The sequence below is a fragment of the Panthera pardus genome, unplaced genomic scaffold (genome assembly GCF_024362965.1).
Source record: "Panthera pardus isolate Hobbes unplaced genomic scaffold, ASM2436296v1 HiC_scaffold_20, whole genome shotgun sequence".
Classification (NCBI taxonomy): Eukaryota; Metazoa; Chordata; class Mammalia; order Carnivora; family Felidae; genus Panthera; species Panthera pardus.
The window spans coordinates 89,990,925-90,011,918 of NW_026526766.1; the positions used below are offsets into that span (position 1 = coordinate 89,990,925).

At 58.1% G+C, this 20,994-nt stretch overlaps 1 protein-coding gene across 4 annotated transcripts in view; it reads right to left on the minus strand.

The window, feature by feature from the left end:
• AK8 (adenylate kinase 8) overlaps positions 1-20,994 on the minus strand; it is a 129,096-nt gene that overhangs the window by 106,012 nt on the left and 2,090 nt on the right. The window contains exons 1-5 of one of the 4 annotated variants that reach the window (XM_019420696.2): positions 20,382-20,975; positions 17,610-17,694; positions 12,377-12,426; positions 9,569-9,682; positions 273-341 (exon numbers count right to left, since the gene is read on the minus strand). In XM_019420696.2, the coding sequence (XP_019276241.2) occupies positions 273-341; positions 9,569-9,682; positions 12,377-12,426; positions 17,610-17,694; positions 20,382-20,465 (402 nt within the window). In that variant the 5' untranslated portion in view covers positions 20,466-20,975. Of the gene's footprint in view, positions 1-272; positions 342-9,568; positions 9,683-12,376; positions 12,427-17,609; positions 17,695-20,381; positions 20,977-20,994 lie in introns of those variants that run through there. The other 3 variants (XM_019420698.2, XM_019420699.2, XM_019420700.2) reach the window with 3 other exon arrangements.

The window sequence follows — 20,994 nt, forward strand, 5'->3', positions numbered from 1 at the left end:
TAAAGGCTCTCCTGTGACCCCTTGGGGTAGGGCCAGCTCTCTCCTAAGACCCCCGATGGGTACCCTAGATTCCACCTTGTTGCCTGGCTCCATCCAAGGTGAAATTCACACACTGAGCTTCACGGAGCTCTGGGTCGTCTGTCTGACCCTTCTCTGCAGGCCCCGGGTCACCTCTGTGCTAGGACCTGAACCCACGCCCCTCCCCTGCCCTTCATCTGGTAACAGAGCCCCCCTCCCTGGGAGCCCCCCAGCCGCTCCACGCGGTTTCTTACCCGCCTGATGCAGTCCTCCTCGCTCACACGTTCCTGAATCAGTCTGACGAGCAGGGAGCTGGGCACCTTCTAAAGGAAAGACGACACACGGAATGAGGGCCTCAGCCCGCACACTGGGCCACAAAGGATGTGTAAGTGGCAGCCCAGCGGGCTCAGCTGAGGAGCCGGCTGTGTGGACACAAAGGTTCGCCAGTCCCTGGCTGACCGCCCAGTGGCCTCCGTAAAGTCCAGGCCTGCCTTGCAGCCCTCCCCCCGCCACCCTGTGCTCCCCACCACATGCGCACACCTACCTCGACGCTCTTGCTTATCCCGTGCCCCCGCCCAGATGCTCCCCCCACCCCACCCAAGTGACTCTGGGTTCCCTCAGGTCCGTGGCCCAAGTGCCACTGCCTGTAGGCCGCCCTCCGTGACCCTCCCCAGGCTGGGCTGGGGGTCGCCATAATCCCCGACGGCAAACTCTGTCATTGCTCTAACCACACGGCCTTCTGGGGGTCTGCTCATGTCCATCTCCCCAGAAAGTTTCAAAGTTCCTGGAGGAATGGGACTGGCTTACACAAGCAGGGAGAAGCAGAGGCTGAACTTGAACCCCCTCGGGGCAGCCAGAGCCCCGCCCCTTAAGCACCAGCGATGGCAGGTAAGTGGGGGGAAGGGGGGACAGCCTGTGCAGGTAGGAAGTTAAGGGCGGCTGACCTTCTGTCTCGCTTCTGAACTTTCCCTGGCCAGAATCAACACCCCAGTTTTTACGACCAAGTCTTGAAGGCCCCAGAGCTGACGCCTGGAAAACCTCCTCCCAGGTGCCCCCTTGACCCAAGATCATTAAAAGCTGGTGCTTCTCCACACACACCCCAAATGCTTGGCCAAGGCGGACTCCCAGGCCAGCCCCAGACCGCACATCCTAAGCTATGTCTGGGCTGAACCAGCCCCCAGGGGGGCGGGTGGGGGGCTCCCGCCAGGCACAGATGAGGGCCCTTGGGTGTGCACTGGGTGTACAAGGAGGCGCCCAGGTGGCGAGAAATCTACCTTCCCTTCCCTTCCCCAAGCTGGGGACCCTGGAGTGGGACCATAAGAAAGAGGGGGCAAACACTTTTCCCTAACTTCCCAAAGTATCCACTGGGGAAAAGCCTGGATCTTTCATTCCAGAGGCAGCATTTGTGAGGGTCCGGAGACACCAGATCCTGCCCCCGGAATGCTGTCGTGTCCGCCTGGAGTGCGGTCGGAGCGCCTGGAGGGACCGGGAGCTGGGACACGGCGGCGCCTCTGGAACAGGCTTAGAAACGGGGCTTTGGTAAGTGCTTGTGCCTCCCTTCCGCTACGTCCTGGCAGCGAGCGTGCGGCGAAGGGGCTCAGGACAGCTCCCAGGCAGCGGAATTCGGAGGGAACGGGGCACCGGCGCAGGCGGAGAGAAGCCAGGGGACGGGGGAGCCATCCCCAAAGGGGCTCAGCTCCCGTGCACCCAGCCCCTCCACATTCTGCAGGTAGCGCCCTCACCTGCCTCCCCTTGAAGCTGTTTGGATGGGTCCCCTGACAAGAGCAGGCTGCACTCGGGCAAACGAAGTTCGGCGGTGAAGGACCTCCCTGGGGACACAGCATTCCGGGTAACTGGCTCACAGGGCAGGGACAGGAGCTGGAGGGAGAGGAGGCCGAAGGCTCTGAAGCCCTCAGAGTGATTTCAGAAGGTTATGTCTGGTGTCAGGGGGAGGATAGGCCAAGTGGGTAAAGAATGTTCATAGGGAGACCCTTGGGCGGCGGGGGGGTGGGGTGGGGGGGGGGTGGGGCACTGATTGGTCGGGGACTCAGACACTCATGATTTGGGCCCTGACCCGCTGAGTGGCACCGGACGAGTCTTCAATACTCTGAGCCTCAGTTTCCTCATTTGTCAGTGAGACAAAGACAAGGTGCCTCAAAGAGTTGCCATGAGGATAAAACGAGGTGGTTCGCGTGGCGAGCCTGGGACGCGCCCAGCCCCCAGCAAGGGCTCAGCGCCGCGGTCATGATCGCCCCTGAGTACCCTCAATATACCCTGCATGCTGCTTCCTCAGCACGGGTCTGGACAAGCAGCTCCACTCAAGGGGGGCACTGATGCCTGGTCTGTGTCACCTCCCACTGTAGCGCACGACCAGGGGCCCAGACCTCTCCCCACTCACGCTCACATCTCTGACAAAGGATGTGGGAAGTCAAAATAAATCCCAGACACGCAGGCCTGCTGCTGGGGGTGGGGGAATCTGGGAGCAGAACGCAGACTCACCCTCAGCATCAGGGCTCGCCTCCCCACCGCTTGCCCTGGGCTGGCTCCGTTCATGGTCAAGCTTCCCACTCTTGGCTACATAATGGCTGCTGCAGCTCCAGCCAGCTGGGTGACCTTGGGCAAGTCTCGACCTCTTTAGGCTTCACACACCTCATCCAGAGAAATCTGGATCCAGAGTGGCAATTCTGTAGTTTTTATTTTTTTGTCCCTCATCCATACACCCTGCCTCCTATAATGCAAAGAACCCCCAAAATTCCTTGAGGAGCCACCCTTGTGCCCCGCAGCTTGTATAGTTTCTGTGGGGTCAAGCCCACCGTCAGATACAGTGGGGGACCCTAATTGGTCCAAGTTGATCGGTATATCCCACTGCTGGCCACTGTGATTGCTTCAGACGCTGCCCATGTCCCAATCCTGACCAAGAGGCATCAGGTCCAGGACGTGGGGTGTAATAACCAGGGGCAGGAGCCCTCGCTTTCCAGCGGATCCAAAGCTGAGGGGCTGGAGCCACGACAGGCACTTGGCAGGCATGAGGGGAGCATGAGGACACGAAGCCAGCACAAAGGGAGAAACTGGGTCTCAGCTTCATCAGAATGGCTTTTCCACGATGTGGAATCGGAAGAGGAAGACAGAGCAGACGGCGAGAGGGTGAGGGAGGGGGTTCCTCTGGGAAGCATCGGACTTGTCTGTGTCCACTGGAAAGTTCTGGGGCCACTATGGTTTCTACTGAACGGACGGCGAAAGTTAAGAGCAGGAGTGAGCAGGAGAGAGAGAAGGGATGTATGTATGACACATCGAGAACGAGGAGGCCAGAGAGGCGAGAGGGAAGCGAGCCAGCATCCGGTCCCTGGCTTCGGCACCTCCGAGACACCTGTGCCCTTCCGTCCGCCCTCTCCCCCCACCTTGCCAATTTCTTGCTCAAGCCAGTCATTCCCCCACCTGGAGGTGCACCCCTGGGGAGCTTGTGAGACCACAGGTCACCGGCCCCACGCCAGGGTTTCTGATCCAGTGGGTCTGGGGTGAAGCTGAGAATCTGCATTTCTAACAAGTTCTCAGGGATGCTGAGGCTGCTGGTCAGGCGACCACACCTGGAGGGCCACTGTCTTAAATAAATACCCCGCTTGAGAGAGGCTGCTGGCAGGGGCCGGGGGGTACCTTTCTGCCCCACCCATATCCTCTTAGCTCTTCTGGGGAAACTTCTCCCAGCTGGCTGGGGAGGGGAGGGGGTCAACGGCGGGGGGCAGCCCTTTCCTGTTCCCTCCCGACCCCAGGCAGAGTCAGTTTCCATCCTGAGGCCCATTTCCCTTGAGACTTGTCTCCTGTCCCTGACAACACCCATTCAGGAGGCAGCAAACAGGTACCGGGACGGGGCAGGGGTGGGGGGGGGAGCCCAGGAGGGGAGCCGAGGGGGGTGCAAGCCAGTCAAAGAACAGGGTTGAAAGGAGACAGGTCCAGATGGGGTACAGCACCCGCAGGGGTGTGCCCGGCAGGGGACAGGCCCCTGACTTTGAGCACAGCCCCTCCCGGGCGCCCCCCACCGCTCCCCGCCTTGGTGCTGTCTCCAGGCCAGCTTTGATGTGTCACGTCAGCAGCGGGGCTTCCACAGGGCGCTTCTCGGAGTCCCTGCCAAACTGTCTTTGTAGGAATCAGACTCCCTCCTCCCAGAGCTCTGCCGTGCTCTCCCACCCCGGTCCCGCAAGGCCTGGCTTTGTGGGGAGACTCGGGGACAAACCGACGGAGGCCAGCGAAGGCCCAGAGGGTCACCAAGAAGGCCCAGATCAGATGCAGGCCCCTGGCCCCTCATCTCCCTGCTTTCTTGTCATCAAGGCCGCGCTGGCTCCTGGCTGGACCTCGCTTCTCCTTCCAGCTTCTTCTGCACGGGGCCCTGGGGCAGAGCCACCGATGTGCTGACCTCAGAGGGGCCGTCCTCCCCTGAACGACGGACGCTGGGCTGCTGTTCACAGGCGGCCAGGTGCAGTGGAAGCTGGCTCTGCCCCCTGGGGCCCCTCACTTCACTGATCACACCTGGGCTTCCTCACTGGATGGCAGGAGCCTGCGTGGTCCCATCCCCGGGCCCCACCCTCTGGCCCCTCCTGCCCCGTTGTCGCCTTGGGTGACACTTGCTCAAGAGTCAGAGACATCTCAATCTGCAGCATGAATTTGCCCCGGGAGCAGAGGCAGGAGGGGAATCGTTGAGACTCCTTGTGACTCCTTGTCGCCCCCTGCCAGGCCCCCTTCCTCCTACAGTGCTGCTGGTGGGGGGAGGGAAGCCTGCACTTGGACTTGAGCTCACGTTAAGACCTGGGCAGAGAGTCTTTAAAGACAACTCTCATTTTAGAGTTCCTGCTGCTTCTCGGGGCTCTCCGTGCAGGTCTGGATGGCAGGCACTCTCGGAGCTGTGACACACAGGGCCACAGAGGGAGGTGGCCCAGAAGAGACCCTGTGGTGGGAAAGGCCAATGAACTTCACCGTCGCCTTGAGTGGCTAACTGGGGACACGAGACAGCGGGAGGGCCCCTGCGCTGTGCGGCCCCCAGGACGCAGAGCAGCAAGGTCCCAGAGGGGATGGCTGCCGGAGGCCAGCCCCGCCCGGGACCCTCAGCAGTCCTCTGAGCACTGCAATCCTGTGTGCACAGGCATGGGCTCTTTCATTTGGACACCAAAGAAAATGGTGACTCTGGCAGCTGGCCGCTTGGGTACCTCGGGTTACACCAGATTTTTACATTTGTAAACAGAACTGGAGTTAGGAAATAACACTGAAGTGAGAAAGAACCCACTCTGGATCCTGCCTGTCTGACCCGCCGGCCTTTAGAGTCTAGGTCACCTGTTCATTCCACAAACACAGGCTGTTGTGCTCTGATACAATAGCCGCAGGCCGAAGAAAACTTGATCTGGCGATAATGATCGTGATGAGGAAGGGGAGTGGTGCTTGGGGTGGGTCCCCCAGGGACCATGTGAGAATTCCCCGAGGAGCATTTGAAAAATCCCGATGCCTGGCCCCAACCCCCAAGTCCGGCAGGGCCCACGTGAGCCTAATGTGCTTCAAAGATCGAGAACTTCCGGACCAGGCAGCCGCTCAGGGAGGTTTACAACTGTGTATTCTTCCTGCAGGGATTTCAGTGATAAAGTTCTCCCCCCCCCCCCCACCCCCCACCCCCCACTCCCGCCCCAGTAGAAATGAAACCATTCCAGAACAATCACGCTCAGCTCCCGCTGCACAGAAATATCCTTCCAGTGTGGGGACTCTTCACCTTCCTGTCACCTCCTGTGTGGTTAGAGGCGGGACTTGGTTCTGTTCCCCGTAATCTCCCAAACCCCAGCAGGGCCTGCACTGGGCCAGAACCGACGGAGGCACCGACTCTCAGGCTCATACAAGTGCAGGGTCCGCCCCTGACAGCAGGAGCCTCCTTCGCTCTCGTGCCCTGGGCTCCTGCCGGCCTCCCCCTTGCTCCCCACCCCACCTCCAGGGCCCCCTCACCTGGGGTTTGGAATCAGGGTGGGCCTAGAGAACGGACCAGAGCAGGCAGAGAGGGGAAAGGCTCTGACAAGACAGGGTAAACTGAGAGCAAAGATGGCCTCGGTCAAGGCGGAGAGGAGACAAGAAACACCTGCCCAGGGCGGGGTTTATACCCAGAGTGCCCTGGGGCCGGAAGACTGAGAAAGCTGCCTCCTCGGGCAGAGTTTAGCCCTGGCCAGATCCCGGAGAAAGACTGATGAGTTTTCGAAGTGTGACTGTGTGCGTCTTACTTCCTTCTGGACAGTGGAAATAAGCAAAGGCCACCCAAATGGAAACAAGCAAGGCTACGAAGTCCGGGCTCGCTCTGGCGGGGACTCACCACGTCACTCGGGTTTGGCAGAGGCTCAGAGGCCGGCAGCGGAGCGGGAAGGCCTTCCGGGTGTGCCCTGGCAGCACTGCGGCCCGGGCAGCGAGGGGACGGCCACCTCGAAGCGGGGCACCCCGTGTGCTTGGCTTTCTCAGGTTGGCCACACGTTGGAAGGAGGGACAGAAATGAGGGAAGCTGTCCGTTATTAATCAAGCCCGGGCCACGCGGGGCTGACCGCCACGGGGTTATCGCTGGCCTTCCTGGATCACACTAGAGGCAGCCGTCTGATTCCCCCCCAGTCTGCCCTCGGACCTGCTGGCCTCCTGAGCTGGTTACTGAGACAACGGGCGGGTTTCCTGGGCCGGCTGCTGCAGGCTTGGGTCAGAGCCCTATTTTTATATATGGTCTGGTCATTGCATGGTCCATCTCTCAGCAGACAGAGACCAGAACAGCTACGGATGAAATGAAATGCCGTATGGGTTTTTCTCTCCAATAACCGGGGAGCAGGGCGATGCCGGGGAGCACGCGGAAAGAGATGCCGTGAGCAGATACTGGTTTAAGCCGGCGATGGGCCCGTGAGGGTTCTGCTGCCTTTCTCACAGCCTCTATCGTTGCAATAGTTTATAATACGCCGTTCAAAACAGAAGCGCTGGTTCCAATCCCTGGTCACCTCGGATACCCTCAGGGGTATGGCCGCCTGTGCGGGCTTTGTGGCACTTCGCCCCTTAAGAAGGCTTTTCCTAGCACGACTGTGGCCACGGCTCCATGGACCCCCTAAATCCTGCAGCCTGCGTGCTCTTCAGCCATGAGTCAGTGCCTGGTACTCAGTCCCTGCTCAGAGAACACTTCAGGGTAAGGGGATTAGTCAGCCAAGCCCCTGACTGCACGAAGCTTCCAGGCCCCTTAGCCTGGATCTCCCCCACGTCCCCCAAAGTTCCCAGGGGCCTGGGGAAGGCGTTCATGTTTGGGTCTCCCGTGGCACCGTGCTACTTCCAAAAGGCTGTAAAGGGTTCCCAGTCCGAGGGCGATTTAAAGACGACCCTCAACCAGAGGCCACGCCTGGCGACGGCCACCTGCGGCCAGGCCAGGCCACGCGCCGCCGCCCTACGCGCACCGTCCTGGCTCTTCAGAACCTCTCACTCCTTCATCAGTCCTGACAGCCTTGCCTTTCATCTTCCCCCCACCCCCCCGCTTCCAAGCCAAGGAACCCCGATAAGACACCCTTGAAAGCACTCCGATGTGGTCTGAAACATGCTGATAATTAGCATAATGAAACCCAGGAGGAATTTCCTTAAAATCCTCCCCTCTGCTGAATTTTATAAACCTGATAAAAGCATCTTTATCCTGGAAATAAGCCTGCCTCCCCTTCCCCGAGAGGCTGTCTGAAAATGACAAAACCACATCCCCACCCCAAATGCTGGCATCCCCCCACCCATAAGCACACACTGATTCCTGCAAAGCTGCAGGGCCGGGGAGCAGGCCTCTGAGAGCCCCCCCGCCCCAGGCAATGGGGGGCAGGAAGTGCTCCGGATTAAACATGTTCAGAGTCAGCTCGCAGTGGTGGCGGCTGACCTTGCCGAAGGAGAGCCTCCTTCCATCAAGTCGGGGTAACCGGCAAACTTGGGGTTGGGAGTCTGCCCGAGTCCCATCCCTCATGCCTGACAACTGCCCCCCGCCCTGCCGGGGCCCTCCCGGTCACGTGCCCCCGTGGCCTTGCCGAGCCCGCTCTGCACACCCCTCCCCAGAGCTGGCTGGGCCCTGCAGACCCCTTTTCCTGAGCACTGGGCCGTGGTGCTGCTTCTGTGGGTGGTTGAGCCAGGGAACAGGGTGGGGGCCAAAATGACAGAAGAGAAAGCTCAGGATGGAAATACAAGGCAAAGTGGCCTCAAAGAGGCGGACAGTGGCCAGGGGCGGTGCCCAATTCCGGCTGTGGGGCCAAGAAGGGAGGTGGTACCTCCATCAGGGCCCAGGATGTGTCCCCCACACGGCCTCTCGTTTTCTGCCCCAGGCAGGGGACGAGGACAGGTTGCAGCCAGCTGGACTGTTCCCCGGCTTCGCACCCCAACTGCTCTGGGGCAGGGCTCTGGGGTAGGCCTGAATCCGACCTCACCCTGGGTCACTGCTTCACTGGTGTCGGTGTGGTGGGGAGGGGAGGGAGGAGGGAGGCCTGGGAAGCACTCAACAAACACAGGGATTCTTTCCATTCTCAGAGTCTCCAGAAAGAATGCCCCAGAGGGCATATCCCTGCCGCTCTGGTCTCAACACACGTGTCCCCCAAATTCATATACTGAAACCCTACCCCTCAAAGTGACAGAATCGGGGCGGGGGGAACTTTGGGAGGTGATCAGGTCGTAGAAGGGGATTCCTGCCCTCACGGAAGAGACCGCAGAGGGCTCCCTTGCCCCTGCACTTTGAGGACACAGTGAGAAGACGCCCTCACCAGACACCGAACCTGCTGGAGCCGTGATCTCGGACTTCCAGCCTCCAGAACTGGGAGAAATAATCCCTGTGCTTCCAGGCCACCCAGTCTGTGGTATTTTGTCACAGCGGCCCGAATGGACTAGGAGATCCGCTCACATCCCAGAGGGGCTTATGAAGAAATATCTCCAAGTTTCTAATTCGGAGTAAAGACAAACAGCATGAGCAAGCTCTATCTTTCCCCTGGGGAAACCAAAGTTTCAGACATGGGATTGGTGAGATTTTTAGGATCAGGACACTCGGCGCCCTGGGGGGCCAGCCGCAGATGTGTGTGAGCCGGACGGAGGGGTGGGGAGTGCGGCCCCTGCGCCCCCGGGGCCCCCAAGGTGCAGCGTGCCGGGTCCTCCACCGCGGGGACGGCTGGACGACGGCCCCGAAACCCCCTGGCCGGGCCGGCGTGGCTCCATCCTCTGTGGACGGAGCCCTGCCTCTCGGCACCCACGCGATGGGGTGACCCTGGGAAGAGGCACGGGCCAGGGCCGCTGCATCAGCACAGAATGGTCACCTCGCGCCGTCAGCAACCCCTTTCTGCCACAAACCCCTCGTCCCCACACCCACCAGGACACGCACCCTGCTTGAGAGTTCTCTCCTTCCTTCCAGCCCACACTGCCTGTGTTTCAGTTTACCCCCAGCACTCCCCTCGCTTGGTCCACGAGAAATGGAGATGTGCTGGGGTGGGGGTGGGGGGCAAGGGGGACCGTGGGAGCCCTGTCACCCCATCTCCCCTTCCTGCCGCCCTGGGGCCAGCCCTACCGTCACGTTCTGGTAATGCCTCCTGGCACCCGCAGCCAGAGAGGAAAATTCTCTTGCTATCAGGTTCTCCACGGTGAGAAGATTGCTGTTGAGATGTTTGCACAGCCACATTGCCTGAAGAAAGAGCCAAAGAAAATTTCAGTGAACGCTGTAATTAAGAGGACTCCGTCAAAATGCCCAGGCCCTTCCGTATTCTACTAGAAAAGACTGGCCACAGGGAAGCATAACTGCTTTCTGGCTGGAAGGAGGCCACCCAGGGGGACAAGCCCACAGAGCACCCCCCCTCCCCAGCCTGAGGAGGCCGCCCGAGCGTTCTCTCTTTTTCCAGCAGCCAGTGATTACACGGAGCTAGAAAGCCCACGGAGGGACCCTGCTTGTAGCTGCCTTGACGCGCCTTCCCAGCTCCTCAAGGCCACAAAAAGGTTACAACAGGAAATGCAGGGACAGGACCTAAACATGGGGCACAAACATACCCGTTCATTTTTTCTTAGATCAGGAAACGATCTGACCAAATGAATGTTTAGTTCATTGATGACTACGTATACTCTACAGGGAGGAATACATTTTAGGGAATAATAATGTAATGAAATGCTCTTAATGGCAAGATTATACTGATGGCCATTTCAGCATCGGGATGATTCAGAAGGCCCTGAAGTCCCCCGGGGCAAGTATCAACCTTAATTCTCTCTGTTCCTCCTGCTGGGAGATGTCAGTGATGATAGCCCTGCAGGGCTCTGTCCGGATTATACTGTATATCATCTTACTGTAAAATTAGATTCTGCGTGTCCCCACATAGTGGTCAGACGTGGGGTAGCGCATTCACCAAAAGCTGAAACGGCAGTGAGGCGCGGTGGGCCCTGACCTCGCCAGGGGGCAGAGCCGATGGCCTCAGCCAAGTTGGGACTGGACAAAAGAAGTTGTCTGTGCTCACCACGCTTCACGAATTCTACCCAGCAAATTCGCCAGAGATCAGGGAAGAGCTGGAACTGGGGTTAAGCACGGGGTGGGGGGGGGGGGAGGGGCTGGGGGGGAGGTGCCCAGAGTGCCAACGTCTCAAAGACAAAGGCCCTTTGCCAAAGGAGACCCCTCACCCTGAGTGACCCGCCTCCGCCTTAACGTGGCTCGGGAGCCTGTCTGTCTCAGGGCAGAGGCTACCACCTCGGAAGTGGTTTCAACCGGCTTCCTGGGCCTTTTCCCAGGAGATTCTGATCAGGCAGGTCCGGAGGGGAGTCTGGCACCCGCCACCTTCCAAAGCACCCTGGTAACGCTTGTGGCTGCCAGGCCTGGGGGCCCTGGGTTTCTAGCAGTAAAAGAGCGTGTTAGGTTGGGGGGACCGTAGAAAGGAGTGAAGGCTGGCAGCCTGATCCTCAGGAACACAGTAGGAAAACTACAGACAGACAAGCAGAAGGACAGAGGGAGGGATGGATGGGCAGAGCGGTAGACAGAGAGAGAGACAGCGCTAGGATACAGACGACTCCCGAGCACAGCAGATGCACGCCAGCTCCGGCAAGGATCGGCCGTCTTAATCCCTTTTCTGAACACAGCAAAGTGCCAGCTCGTCAGGGGACACAGCCCGCCATGTCACCCAGGCCCGGGACGAGTGCTCGCAGTAGTGGCACAGTCATCAAGGAAGAGTTGACTGAAGTTCGCTAGCCAGGCTTTTAAAAGGCAGAGTTCCAGGGGCACCCGGGAGGCTCGGTCAGTTGAGCGTCTGGCTCTTGATTTCAGCTCAGGCCATGATCCCAGGGTGGCGGGGTCGAGTGCCGCAACGAACTCCACTCTGCACTGAGCATAAAGCCTGCTGAAGATTTTCTCTCTCTCTCTCTCTGCCCCTCTCCCCTGCTCATGCTCGCTCGCTCTCTCTAAAATAAAAAGTCAGTAAAAAGCAGAGTTCTGTCTCAGATGATTAAAATGTTACAAAGTTTTGACACTCAAAAAAAAAGGGAGTTTAAGGTTAAAACTGTAGGCAGGACGAAGCACACCAGCTTCAGGACTGGGGTGGCCTCCAACTTAAGACAAAGAAGTGGGTACGATGAGGCATCTGCTGTATCTTTAAAGCCATATCTAAAGTGGAAAGGGAATCATCAAAGCAAACACGGCAAGATGATAAATTCTGGAAAATCTGGGAGCTGAGTATCTATGGTGCAGTTTCTACGCTTTTCTGATTAAACAGTTTCATAGTTAAAACTTTAAGAGTGAGGGGCGCCTGAGTGGCCAGGTTGGTGAATCGTCCGACTTCGGCTCAGCTCACGATCTCACTGTTTGTGGGTTCGAGACCCCATGTTGGGCTCTGTGCCGACAGCTCGGAGCCTGGAGCCCGCTTCAGATTCTGTGTCTCCCTCTCTCTGCCCCTCCCCCGCTCGTGCTCTGTCTCTCTCTCTCTCTCTCTCTCTCTGTCTCTCAAATAAACGTGAAAACAACAACACTTTGAGAGTGAATCTAAAGATTCCGTGTCAAAAGTCTCTAGACTCTGGTCTGCTTCTAGAAATTTATCCTAAGGAGGTAACCAAGTGTGTGCAAAGATGGTGCCCCCGCGGCCCGAGAAAACCCTGGAACATAGATCCCAACTGTTGAAATAATGCTCATCCCTGGATGGTTACAGAGTTATACTTTTGTGTTCTGTGCTTTCTAGGCTTTCTACGAGGCCTGCTTGCCGCCTCTCCTAATAAGAAAATAAGTTAAAGAAGCAGAAGGGAAGGATGAAGAAACGCTCAGTTGTGCTGAGAACCCGCGGAGGGGCGGCCCGGCTCCCGCTCTGCAGGGAGATGAGATATTACGGCATTACAACACTTAATATGATGCACTTACTATAGTTGTTTTCCCCGAGGCGGGTGGACCTAATATTACAATCTTCGGCACTGTGGAATAGAAAGATTTGAATGTCACCGCTCGATATGATAAAGCAAGCTCCGTGCCCGCGGTACTGCGGGGGTATTCATTTCCTTCCTCCCCAGATTTCATTTTCTGCGAGTGACACGGTCGTTTGTAACCCAGTGGCTCAGGGATGGTCTCGCCATAGAACATACTCTGTATGTTTAGGGAGGTAAGTGATCACTGAGATGGTTTATTTTTCTGTCTCCGAGGGGACATGGACACGGTAACTTGTTTGCTAAACTAATAAATATCAAGAACAATTGGGATTTCAAACACCATAAAGCATTTTAAACAGGGACTTTGTCTTGGGGACACGCTCTCAAATAAAGCTGTATTTTATGTAAATCGACCTTCCAAGCTTTGTTTTATATATATTTATGCCTTTTTATTTAGCAAATTGTATTCCCCATCATTTTACAGAGGGAAATAACGGGGGAAGGCCTGGGGTGGATCGGCCAGATTTATAAAACCCCAGATAGGAGAGCCTTTGTTTTCAAATGTGGGCATTTCCATGCAAATGGCTTGCTTCGGGGCTGAGGCTTCGGGCCCTGGGAGGTTGTCGGCCCCACAGAATTCCTCAAGACCGGGGTCAGGACAACCCACTAGGTGCTGGCCCACTGGAAAAGACCAGACCAGCGTGTCAGGAAAAGCGCCAGAAGGCATGTGTTCTTGGGTCAAAACAGGCTTCAGGACGTGGTGTCTGGAGAGATGAATCCATGCTGATTCCTCTAAGTGCCACCTTGACTAAGCCACCCCCGGCTGCTAAACACGGGGGGCCAGGAGCACAGAGCAGAGGTTGGGAAGGCAGGCCTATCCCCTCACCGCTGCTGGCCTGACCCCTGAGCCAAGGGGACAATGAACAGGCGTGTCTCCCAACGCATCTGAGCCTCTGATGTCTACATGCAGAGACCACTGCTGCCAGGGCCCCGGGAGGGCACCTCGTCCATGCTGAGGACAACGGACACGCGTGCCCTTTTAGTGTGGCAGCGGCCACAGAGAAGGAACTAGGATCCATTTGGCCCAGGAGCTCATGATCGGCACATGGCCGCCTGGGTGTAAATACAGAACTCTGTCCAAATTCACGGCACCTTCTCATTTGCCAAAAGCACGGAAGGACGGTTGAAGCTGATCCGCTTGCCGATTCACTCGTCGAGCACCTCGTCCTCGCTCGGCACTGGGACCGGGGCTGCCGAACACAGCAAGCGGGGCATGAGTGGCTGCGTGAGACGGGAGCCAGAGGGAGCGGCCATCCTCTGCTCTCTCCTCGACAACACGACAGGCTGTACCCACGTCCTGGCTTTCTGCTGCTGCTTTGACGGGTGTGTGTCCCCAGTGGCTTCAGAGCAGTGTCATTTTCTACGTCTGGAAACGTTTACAAACCCGGTCCGTTGGCCCCAGTGATGTGCGAACTTGCTTCTCAGGAACCCCACATCGTTCCTCCTGGTGGTGATGGGAATCAGAGATGTGGGGGCAGGAAGGCCCCGGCCTACTGGCCCAATGCTGCCACGCTCTAGTTCAGCAAAGCCCTGCACACACTTTCCTCTCCGAGGCAGGCTCAGCTGGGACGCCTCCGGCCCTCCCCAGTACGGCGGACACAGCTTCCAGTGTTCTGCCGGCCAAAGCCACAGTAAGGGAGCACCAGAGGGCCCGGTCGGGCTCCTGTGACCTCCGCCCAGCCCCCTCTCTCGATTCTAGCCACAGGCCTCTGCTCAAGCTCCTCAAACTCAGGCCAGACCCAATGGGACTCGGGGCGTGTGGAGCCCCGGGAGAAGGAGCCGTACCTCAACAAGAGCGTTTTGGGGAACGAGCTGACTCCCAAGTCACGCGTTCATCTTAACAAAGTTACGGGGCTCGGAGGCTGCTGGGGATGCCCTCCCCTTCCAGGCTCCCGTAAGTGGCACCCAAATTGCACACATCTCTGAAAATGCTTTAAAAGGGGAACATCCACGGCCTTTCTCCCCATCTAATTTCTCGCACACATTTATGTGATTAATTTCAGTTTCTTAAAATCTAACACCTTGGAACCCCAGCTCTGCTCATGAGTAATTATTTATAAACAGTGTCATAAAAGGCTGCTTGACTGCCAAGAGTAATCAACTTCTTCAAACCACTTCAAAGGAAATCAAAAAACCTTTCCATCCACAGATCCTTTTGAGGTTTAACTAGGAGCATGATTTAAAATTCACAAGAAAACCCTTAGGTATTGGAGCTCTAATACACAGCTTTCTTGGACAAACGTTTGATAAAAAACGCAACATACCATTATATACACCATCACCTGCTTTAATATTGCCCAGGGCTACTGTAAATGCTCACTTTGTACTAAATCTGCTTTTCTCGAGGCGAAGGGGATGCCAGCCATGTGCCGGGGGCTCCCCTCATTCCCTCATGTGCGTGCTCACCGGGATGAGTCCGGAGCCTTCTTTTGGTCTACACTAGCCACCGGCCACATGAGCCCCTGCCCGCCCCACCCCATGCCCAGGAAGCAGAAGCGCTGAGCGCCCAGCTTCCAGGAAACACGGGCCGCTGCGTGGCTGGAAGGAGGCAAGACAGCCTCCCTCACTAGCCCAGGGAGGCAGAACCGCTCACTGGACCTCAGAGGGCCTCCCCTTGTCCATTGTCCTCCTCCAGAACACACAAGAGAACACTCACAAAAGCACGCCCTTCTGCCCAGCCTCCCCTCCTTCCCCCATGTCCTGCCTCACTTGTGGGCGGACACCTGGGCACGGGGAGGAAACCTGCAGATGTCCCTCTCTGTTCTTCACCTAAGCGGTTGGGCCTTGAGCAAACAGGGCAAAGAGATTCCAACGTCCCTGAGAGCTGCCAGCCCCGGGCCTGGCAGAGGCGGTGGAGGCCTGTGGGGACAAATCCACCCCCCAAAACAGTGGTTACTGGGATCCGATGCCTCTACTTCCGGAGAGAGCATCGGGCCAAACACCTTGGCCCTAGCTATTGAGGAGGGCAGGAGGCCGGCCCCCTGCTAGAGCCAGACGACGCAGGTCTGGGTTCTTCGCCCCCGCCTGGGAGCGAACAGGGCAGGTGCAGCATGGAGAAGGAATGGAGGCTCCGCGGCGGGCGGAGGAGGCTGTAAGGCCAGCCCCCAACGGCGTCGGCCGCACCGAGTCTAAAACAGAAAGATGGTGGGGAAGTGACAGTTCGACGCTGAAGATTACACGTGCGCACAGAGGGGCAGGATTAAATATAATGAGAATCTGCCTTGAATTTCGGCTCTTGAATTTCCGGCTTCAGGCTGGCGGTGTGAGGACACGGGACACGGCACACGTGGCCCAAAGTGAATCTTTCAAGCCAGCAGGACAGAGCGGTGCCGCGGCCCGGCTCCTGAGAGTTCAGATGGTTGTGTTATTACCAGGCACAGTTTTTAAGTCAGAAGGATCTTGTGAAGGGTCACGGGTGGGAACTCCCACGCCCTGTCGTGGGCGGGGGTGGGGTGGGGGGGTGGGGGTCAAGGCCTTGCCAGTCCCGCAGCCGGGCCAGTGCCTGGGGCGCCCCGCCCGCAGCTGCCGTCCTGACGTCCGCAGCCTCCAGCCCAGTTACCCCAGCGCGCCCAGGTTACAAACGAGGAAGCTGAGGCCCAGACGGAACAATGCTCTCTCGCTGTGTCTCTACAGTCTGGCAGGAGTCGGGGCGATCGGGGAACCGGCGGAGCCCTGGCGGAGGCCTGGCAGGAAGCGGGGGGCACTTCCCTGAACTCAGGTTCACGTGACCTTAGCTCTTGCTCTGCTCCCATTTTTTTTTTACCTTGACCTTGCTCTTAACTCCTGCTTTGCTTTCTCTTCACTTTCGCTTCTGCTGTAACTTTGCTTTGCCCTGTGATGCGTTGGTGCTGATACAAGAGAGCCCAACACGGCGGGCGGGCTGCTCCCAGTGGCCCGCAGACAACACCGAGCCCCCGTCCAGACTCGGGGTCGGGGGAGGAGGTGGGAAGGCAGACACATCCGTCTCCGGCGGGGGAGGCCCGGCTGGTGAGCTTCGGTCTGCGGCCGGACGCCCGGGAAGGAAGGTGGCCTAACCGCCACCCGCACCCTGGTGCCATGTGATACACAGCCAACCAGAGAACAGAGGCCTCTTAGAGAGTCTCTGTGGGGCAGAGCGAGTCCCACCAGGAACACACGGTGGCTGGGTGGGCAGCTCAAGAGGGTGGTGCTCCCGGCCCACGGGTGCCCACGGCTCTGTCTGCACCCGGGGCATGTGGGCTCACAGCCAACGTCAACTCTCCATTCTGCCTACCCAGAGAACCACACAGGGGCACCGCTGTGCTCTCCGTGAGCCACTCTGCTTAGGTTGGCGAAACGGCACTGGGACCCAGGCAGCCCCTCGCTCCGATGCTCTGCGGCCAAGCCTGGAACCGCGTCAGGATCGGCGGGCGGGGGGCACGCCGGAAAGGCCAGGCGTGCGTGGTGCACCTGTAGGCCTGGAGTGTCCTCTCTCTCACCGTCTTCCGTTGTTGTGTCTTGATGCATCCTTTCTCATCTCAGGCCTGTGGGCCCCACCACAGGGCATCTCAGGCCTCTGCCCTTCTCGGCTGTGCCAAGCACTAATTTCACTGGCGAGCCGGTATCTCCTTCAAAGCGGCCAGTGCTCCAGTGAAAAGAAACATCGAAGCTCGCAGACACCAGTTCTCCCTGACAGCTCACACAGGATGGGAATGATCCTCCACTTGGCAAATCGACCGTGGAATGGAGCGCCCCTCTCTTCTCTCTGGTTCTGGGCCCTGGCTTTGGGTCTAGCCGACCTGCACTTGGGCCAAGAGTTGGGGAACTCTGGCACGCACTAACGGGCACCAGCGATGAGACCATCAGGAAAACCCGAGTGCTGCATGTCTAGGTGGACCGGAAACCAGATTTACACCTGACATGTGGAGCGATCACAGAGTTTAAAGCCAACAGGCGAGATCAGATGGGGCACACGAAAGCATTAATAATTGATTCCATGGGCCTTTCGGAGGTTTTCGTTTTAGAAACTTGGCAAGAGAACTTTCTAGCCGTGCCCCCAAAAGGAATTAAGTCATTTTTCAATGAGCCACCACCCCAAGTTGCCAAAACCCCTCCCTTCAGACACAGGGAGGGCAGAGTGGTTCATAGCGGTTGGGCAGGAGTGGGGATGGGGGAGGGGAGGTAAAGGGAGAGGAGGCTCGTCAAGTGCTCACCGTTATTGTTGTCTCGTTGCAAGTGACTGATCATGAACAGGATGGGGTCCTTGGGCTGGTGGATCAGGAGTTGCTCCAGCATGTTCTGTGGGCACAGGGCAGACACCCAGGTGGTTAACACCTGCATAGGCACCAAGGGACCTGGGCTCAGGTGGCCCAGCGCCCTGGTCGCTACCGATACCGGCTATGGGGCCCGATCTCTCCCCTGCACCCACCAAACAGGCCTGCAGCTTGGAACCCAGCCCCTGCTACAGCTGGATCTGCTTCGATCCCCATGAGCAGAGGAATGAGGGAAGGGCCGTGCGGGTATCACAGAGGCACATGGAGGGACCACATCCCAGACTCAGAGCAGGCAGGCCCAGCCAGGGTCCTCTCACCTCAGTCCCTCGGTGCTCCCCGGACCAGCCTTCTCTCAGTTCACCTCCTTCTCCTTCACCATGTTCATTTGCCCCGAGCCTTAGCAGATACTGTTCCCTCATCTTGGAACACTGTTCCCCACATCCTCAGGTCTCAACGGAAACACACCCCCCAGATCACACTCACTAGATCAATCCTGTCCTATGCTCCTGCAGTCCCCTATATCCATTATTGCCGCACCCTTGTCTCAGCGCTGGGCACACAGTAGGTGCCCAATGCCAAGGTCTGCCGGGTGACATGGTCATCACTGCTCCCTGTGTTCCTCCAGAGCGGGGCAGTATATTTACCAGCCAGAATATTTACTATCCTGGGATAGTCTGGCCATTTAATTCCAAGGAAAACCAGCTTCCATGGTTCCACAACAAGAGACACAGAAGTGAACTAGGTAGCGGACAGGAGCTGGGCCGGCACCGTTAAAGAGCCTCCATCAGGGACAACCAGGGAGGGGCTTTTGCCTTTCAGGGGCAGAGGACGTGTGCCGCGGACGAGAGCACGCAGCTCTGAGAAGCCCCAGCTCTGCTCTGCACCCCGCCAGCAGGTGTCTTCCCTTCTCTGAGCCTCAGCTTCCCCAGCTGGTGGAGTCCCAACGGGACTAGCTGACTCTCACCGCTGAGATGGTGGGAGATGATGTTGGCTGTGTCACAGATGAGTGTTTTTAATTTCACTTTAAATAGCTATGTACCTAATGTGTGCTAGAAAACCTACGATTTCAAGGATATAGCTCAAGAAGAGGTAATATTACTTAATTTTTTAAAGTGGGTTGATTTAAAGAAGTGATCAAGTTAGGGGCGCCTGGGTGGCCTGGTCGGTTAAGCACGAGACTTCAGCTCAGGTCATGATATTGTGGTTTGTGAGTTTGAGCCCCACATGGGGCTCTGTGCTGACAGGGCAGAGCCTGCTCGGGATATCCTGTCTCCCTCGCTCTCTGCCCCTCCCCTGCTCATGCTCACAGTCTCTGTCTCCGTCTCTCTCAAAAATAAATAAACATTTAAAAATGATTAGGTTAAAGCGGAGGAACATGGTGATAAAATTTCATGGAATAATACACCAAAAAGAAAGAAGTGCAGGTAAAAATGGACGAACCCCAAGTAAGGACTGCCGCGGCCTAGTTAATTGTCATGGACCAATGTCAATGTCCCAGAGTTATGTTAGATAGCATTACGGGGCGAGGAGTTGGGGAAGGGTACATCAGAACTCTGTACTATCTTTGTAACATCCTGAGGGTCTAACATTGTTTTAAAAAGTAGTGAAAACCATGGAGGGAATGCAGAAATGACTAAGGACTGGAAATACTGACTAGGAGCTTTTTCAGGCTGCTCCTTCCAACAATCAAGCTGAGCTACACCAGGTTCTCTAGAACAGACCACAATACCCCCAGGAGCTGGCCCCACTCTGCCCACCAGCCAGTGACTTGTAACTCAGCTAGCCATTTTCCTTTCTTGGCTTGGCCACTCAGTTGCAGAAAAATCTCTCTGCCTCTTTCAGTTGACCCTTTCCAAAGGAAGCATATGTTTGCTGGAGAGATGGAGACTCGGGGTGGGTAGTCTGATCTCTGCTCTCACGTGCGCGGGTCAGAGGCTCAAATGAGCACAAGCGTCACCACAGTGGTGCCTCTGGGGACAGGGTATACCTGGAGGGGCAAATGCTCTAGAAACTGGGCTCCAGCTTCCCCTTGGCCCTCAGGACCTCTGAGTGGCAGAGAGTTCTTCCAGTCCAGCTCCCGAAAGCCTTTGCCTCCAGGAGGTGCAGAAGGCAACCAGAAGGGGCAGGGCTTTGCCAAAGGTCATACAGGGGATGAGGGCCCAGTCGGGTCAGAAACCCAGGATGAGAGGCTGGGAGCTGCTGGGAACTCCTGACCCGAATGAAGAAGGGACATGTGGAAAATGCTCCTGTCCGAACCATAGGGCACAGGGCTGCTGTCCCAGGAGGTGGCCATCTCAGGGCACGGTGAGGTCACCTTGAACTCGGACACTCCCCAGCTCAGAAACCAACACGGCAGACGGACTGGGGACTGTTAGCGCCGAGGGGCCCCCTTGAAGATCAGCTCTTGCAACCCAGCATTTCATAGCTTCGAGAAAAGGAAAGAATGGGACTTGGTCCAGGTCATTGGGCGAGCTGGCGCGGAGCCATGACCAAAACCTGACCGGGTGGGCTGCCCCCTTTCTTCCCTCCTGGGTCCGCAGGACAGGGGCAGGGGGCGTCCTCCGACCGAGGCATCTCTCAGGGTCCCAGCGGTACAGGAGTCAGACACCCACCCATCCCCCCCAGCAGCGGGGTCGCAGCCGCGCACTGCTACCGCGGCAGAGGCTCCCGCTGGCGCCCGGTGTCGCGACAGGGCGGGGCTGCCCGGGTCACCTGCATCAGCTCGAATATGTGGTTCGCCTCCCCGTATTGGGGCATTTCCGGGGGTATGCGGTGAGGGGCGGTGGTCGCGTCCATGCCTCCGTGCGGCGCGCCCGCTCCCTGGAGACCGCCGTCGCTAGGGCCGCCGCGGCGCTACGTCATCAGCGCGCGCCCGCTCCCTGGAGACCGCCGTCGCTAGGGCCGCCGCGCCGTCGCGTCATCAGCGCGCGCCCGCGGGGCTCGAACCGGGCCTCGTTCCCGGCTCCGTGGCCCGCGCGCTCAGCTGCGGGGGGGCAGGTGCTTCCCTGGGGGCGGGTGCTTCCCCGTGGCGGCCTTACACTGCGGTCTGTGCGTCTCAGGAGGTGGCCCTCCAGCCTTCTAGGACCAGAGGTGCCCCCAGGAGGGCCCCAGGTGCCGAGACGCCCAAGGGGGCACGTCGGCCCTCCGTGGGGGCGGGAGGCGGGTCGTGCGCTGGTCCCGCCGTCGCGCCCCGACCTGGGCGTTGGGCGCTCCGCGGGCCAGCCCGGCTCTGCTCTCTGGGCCTCAGTTTTCCCACCTTTAAAGCGAGTAGGGGTTGGGGAAGGCTGTGGAAAAGGTAGGGGAGTCCCTGGGGCGGTCGGGAAGG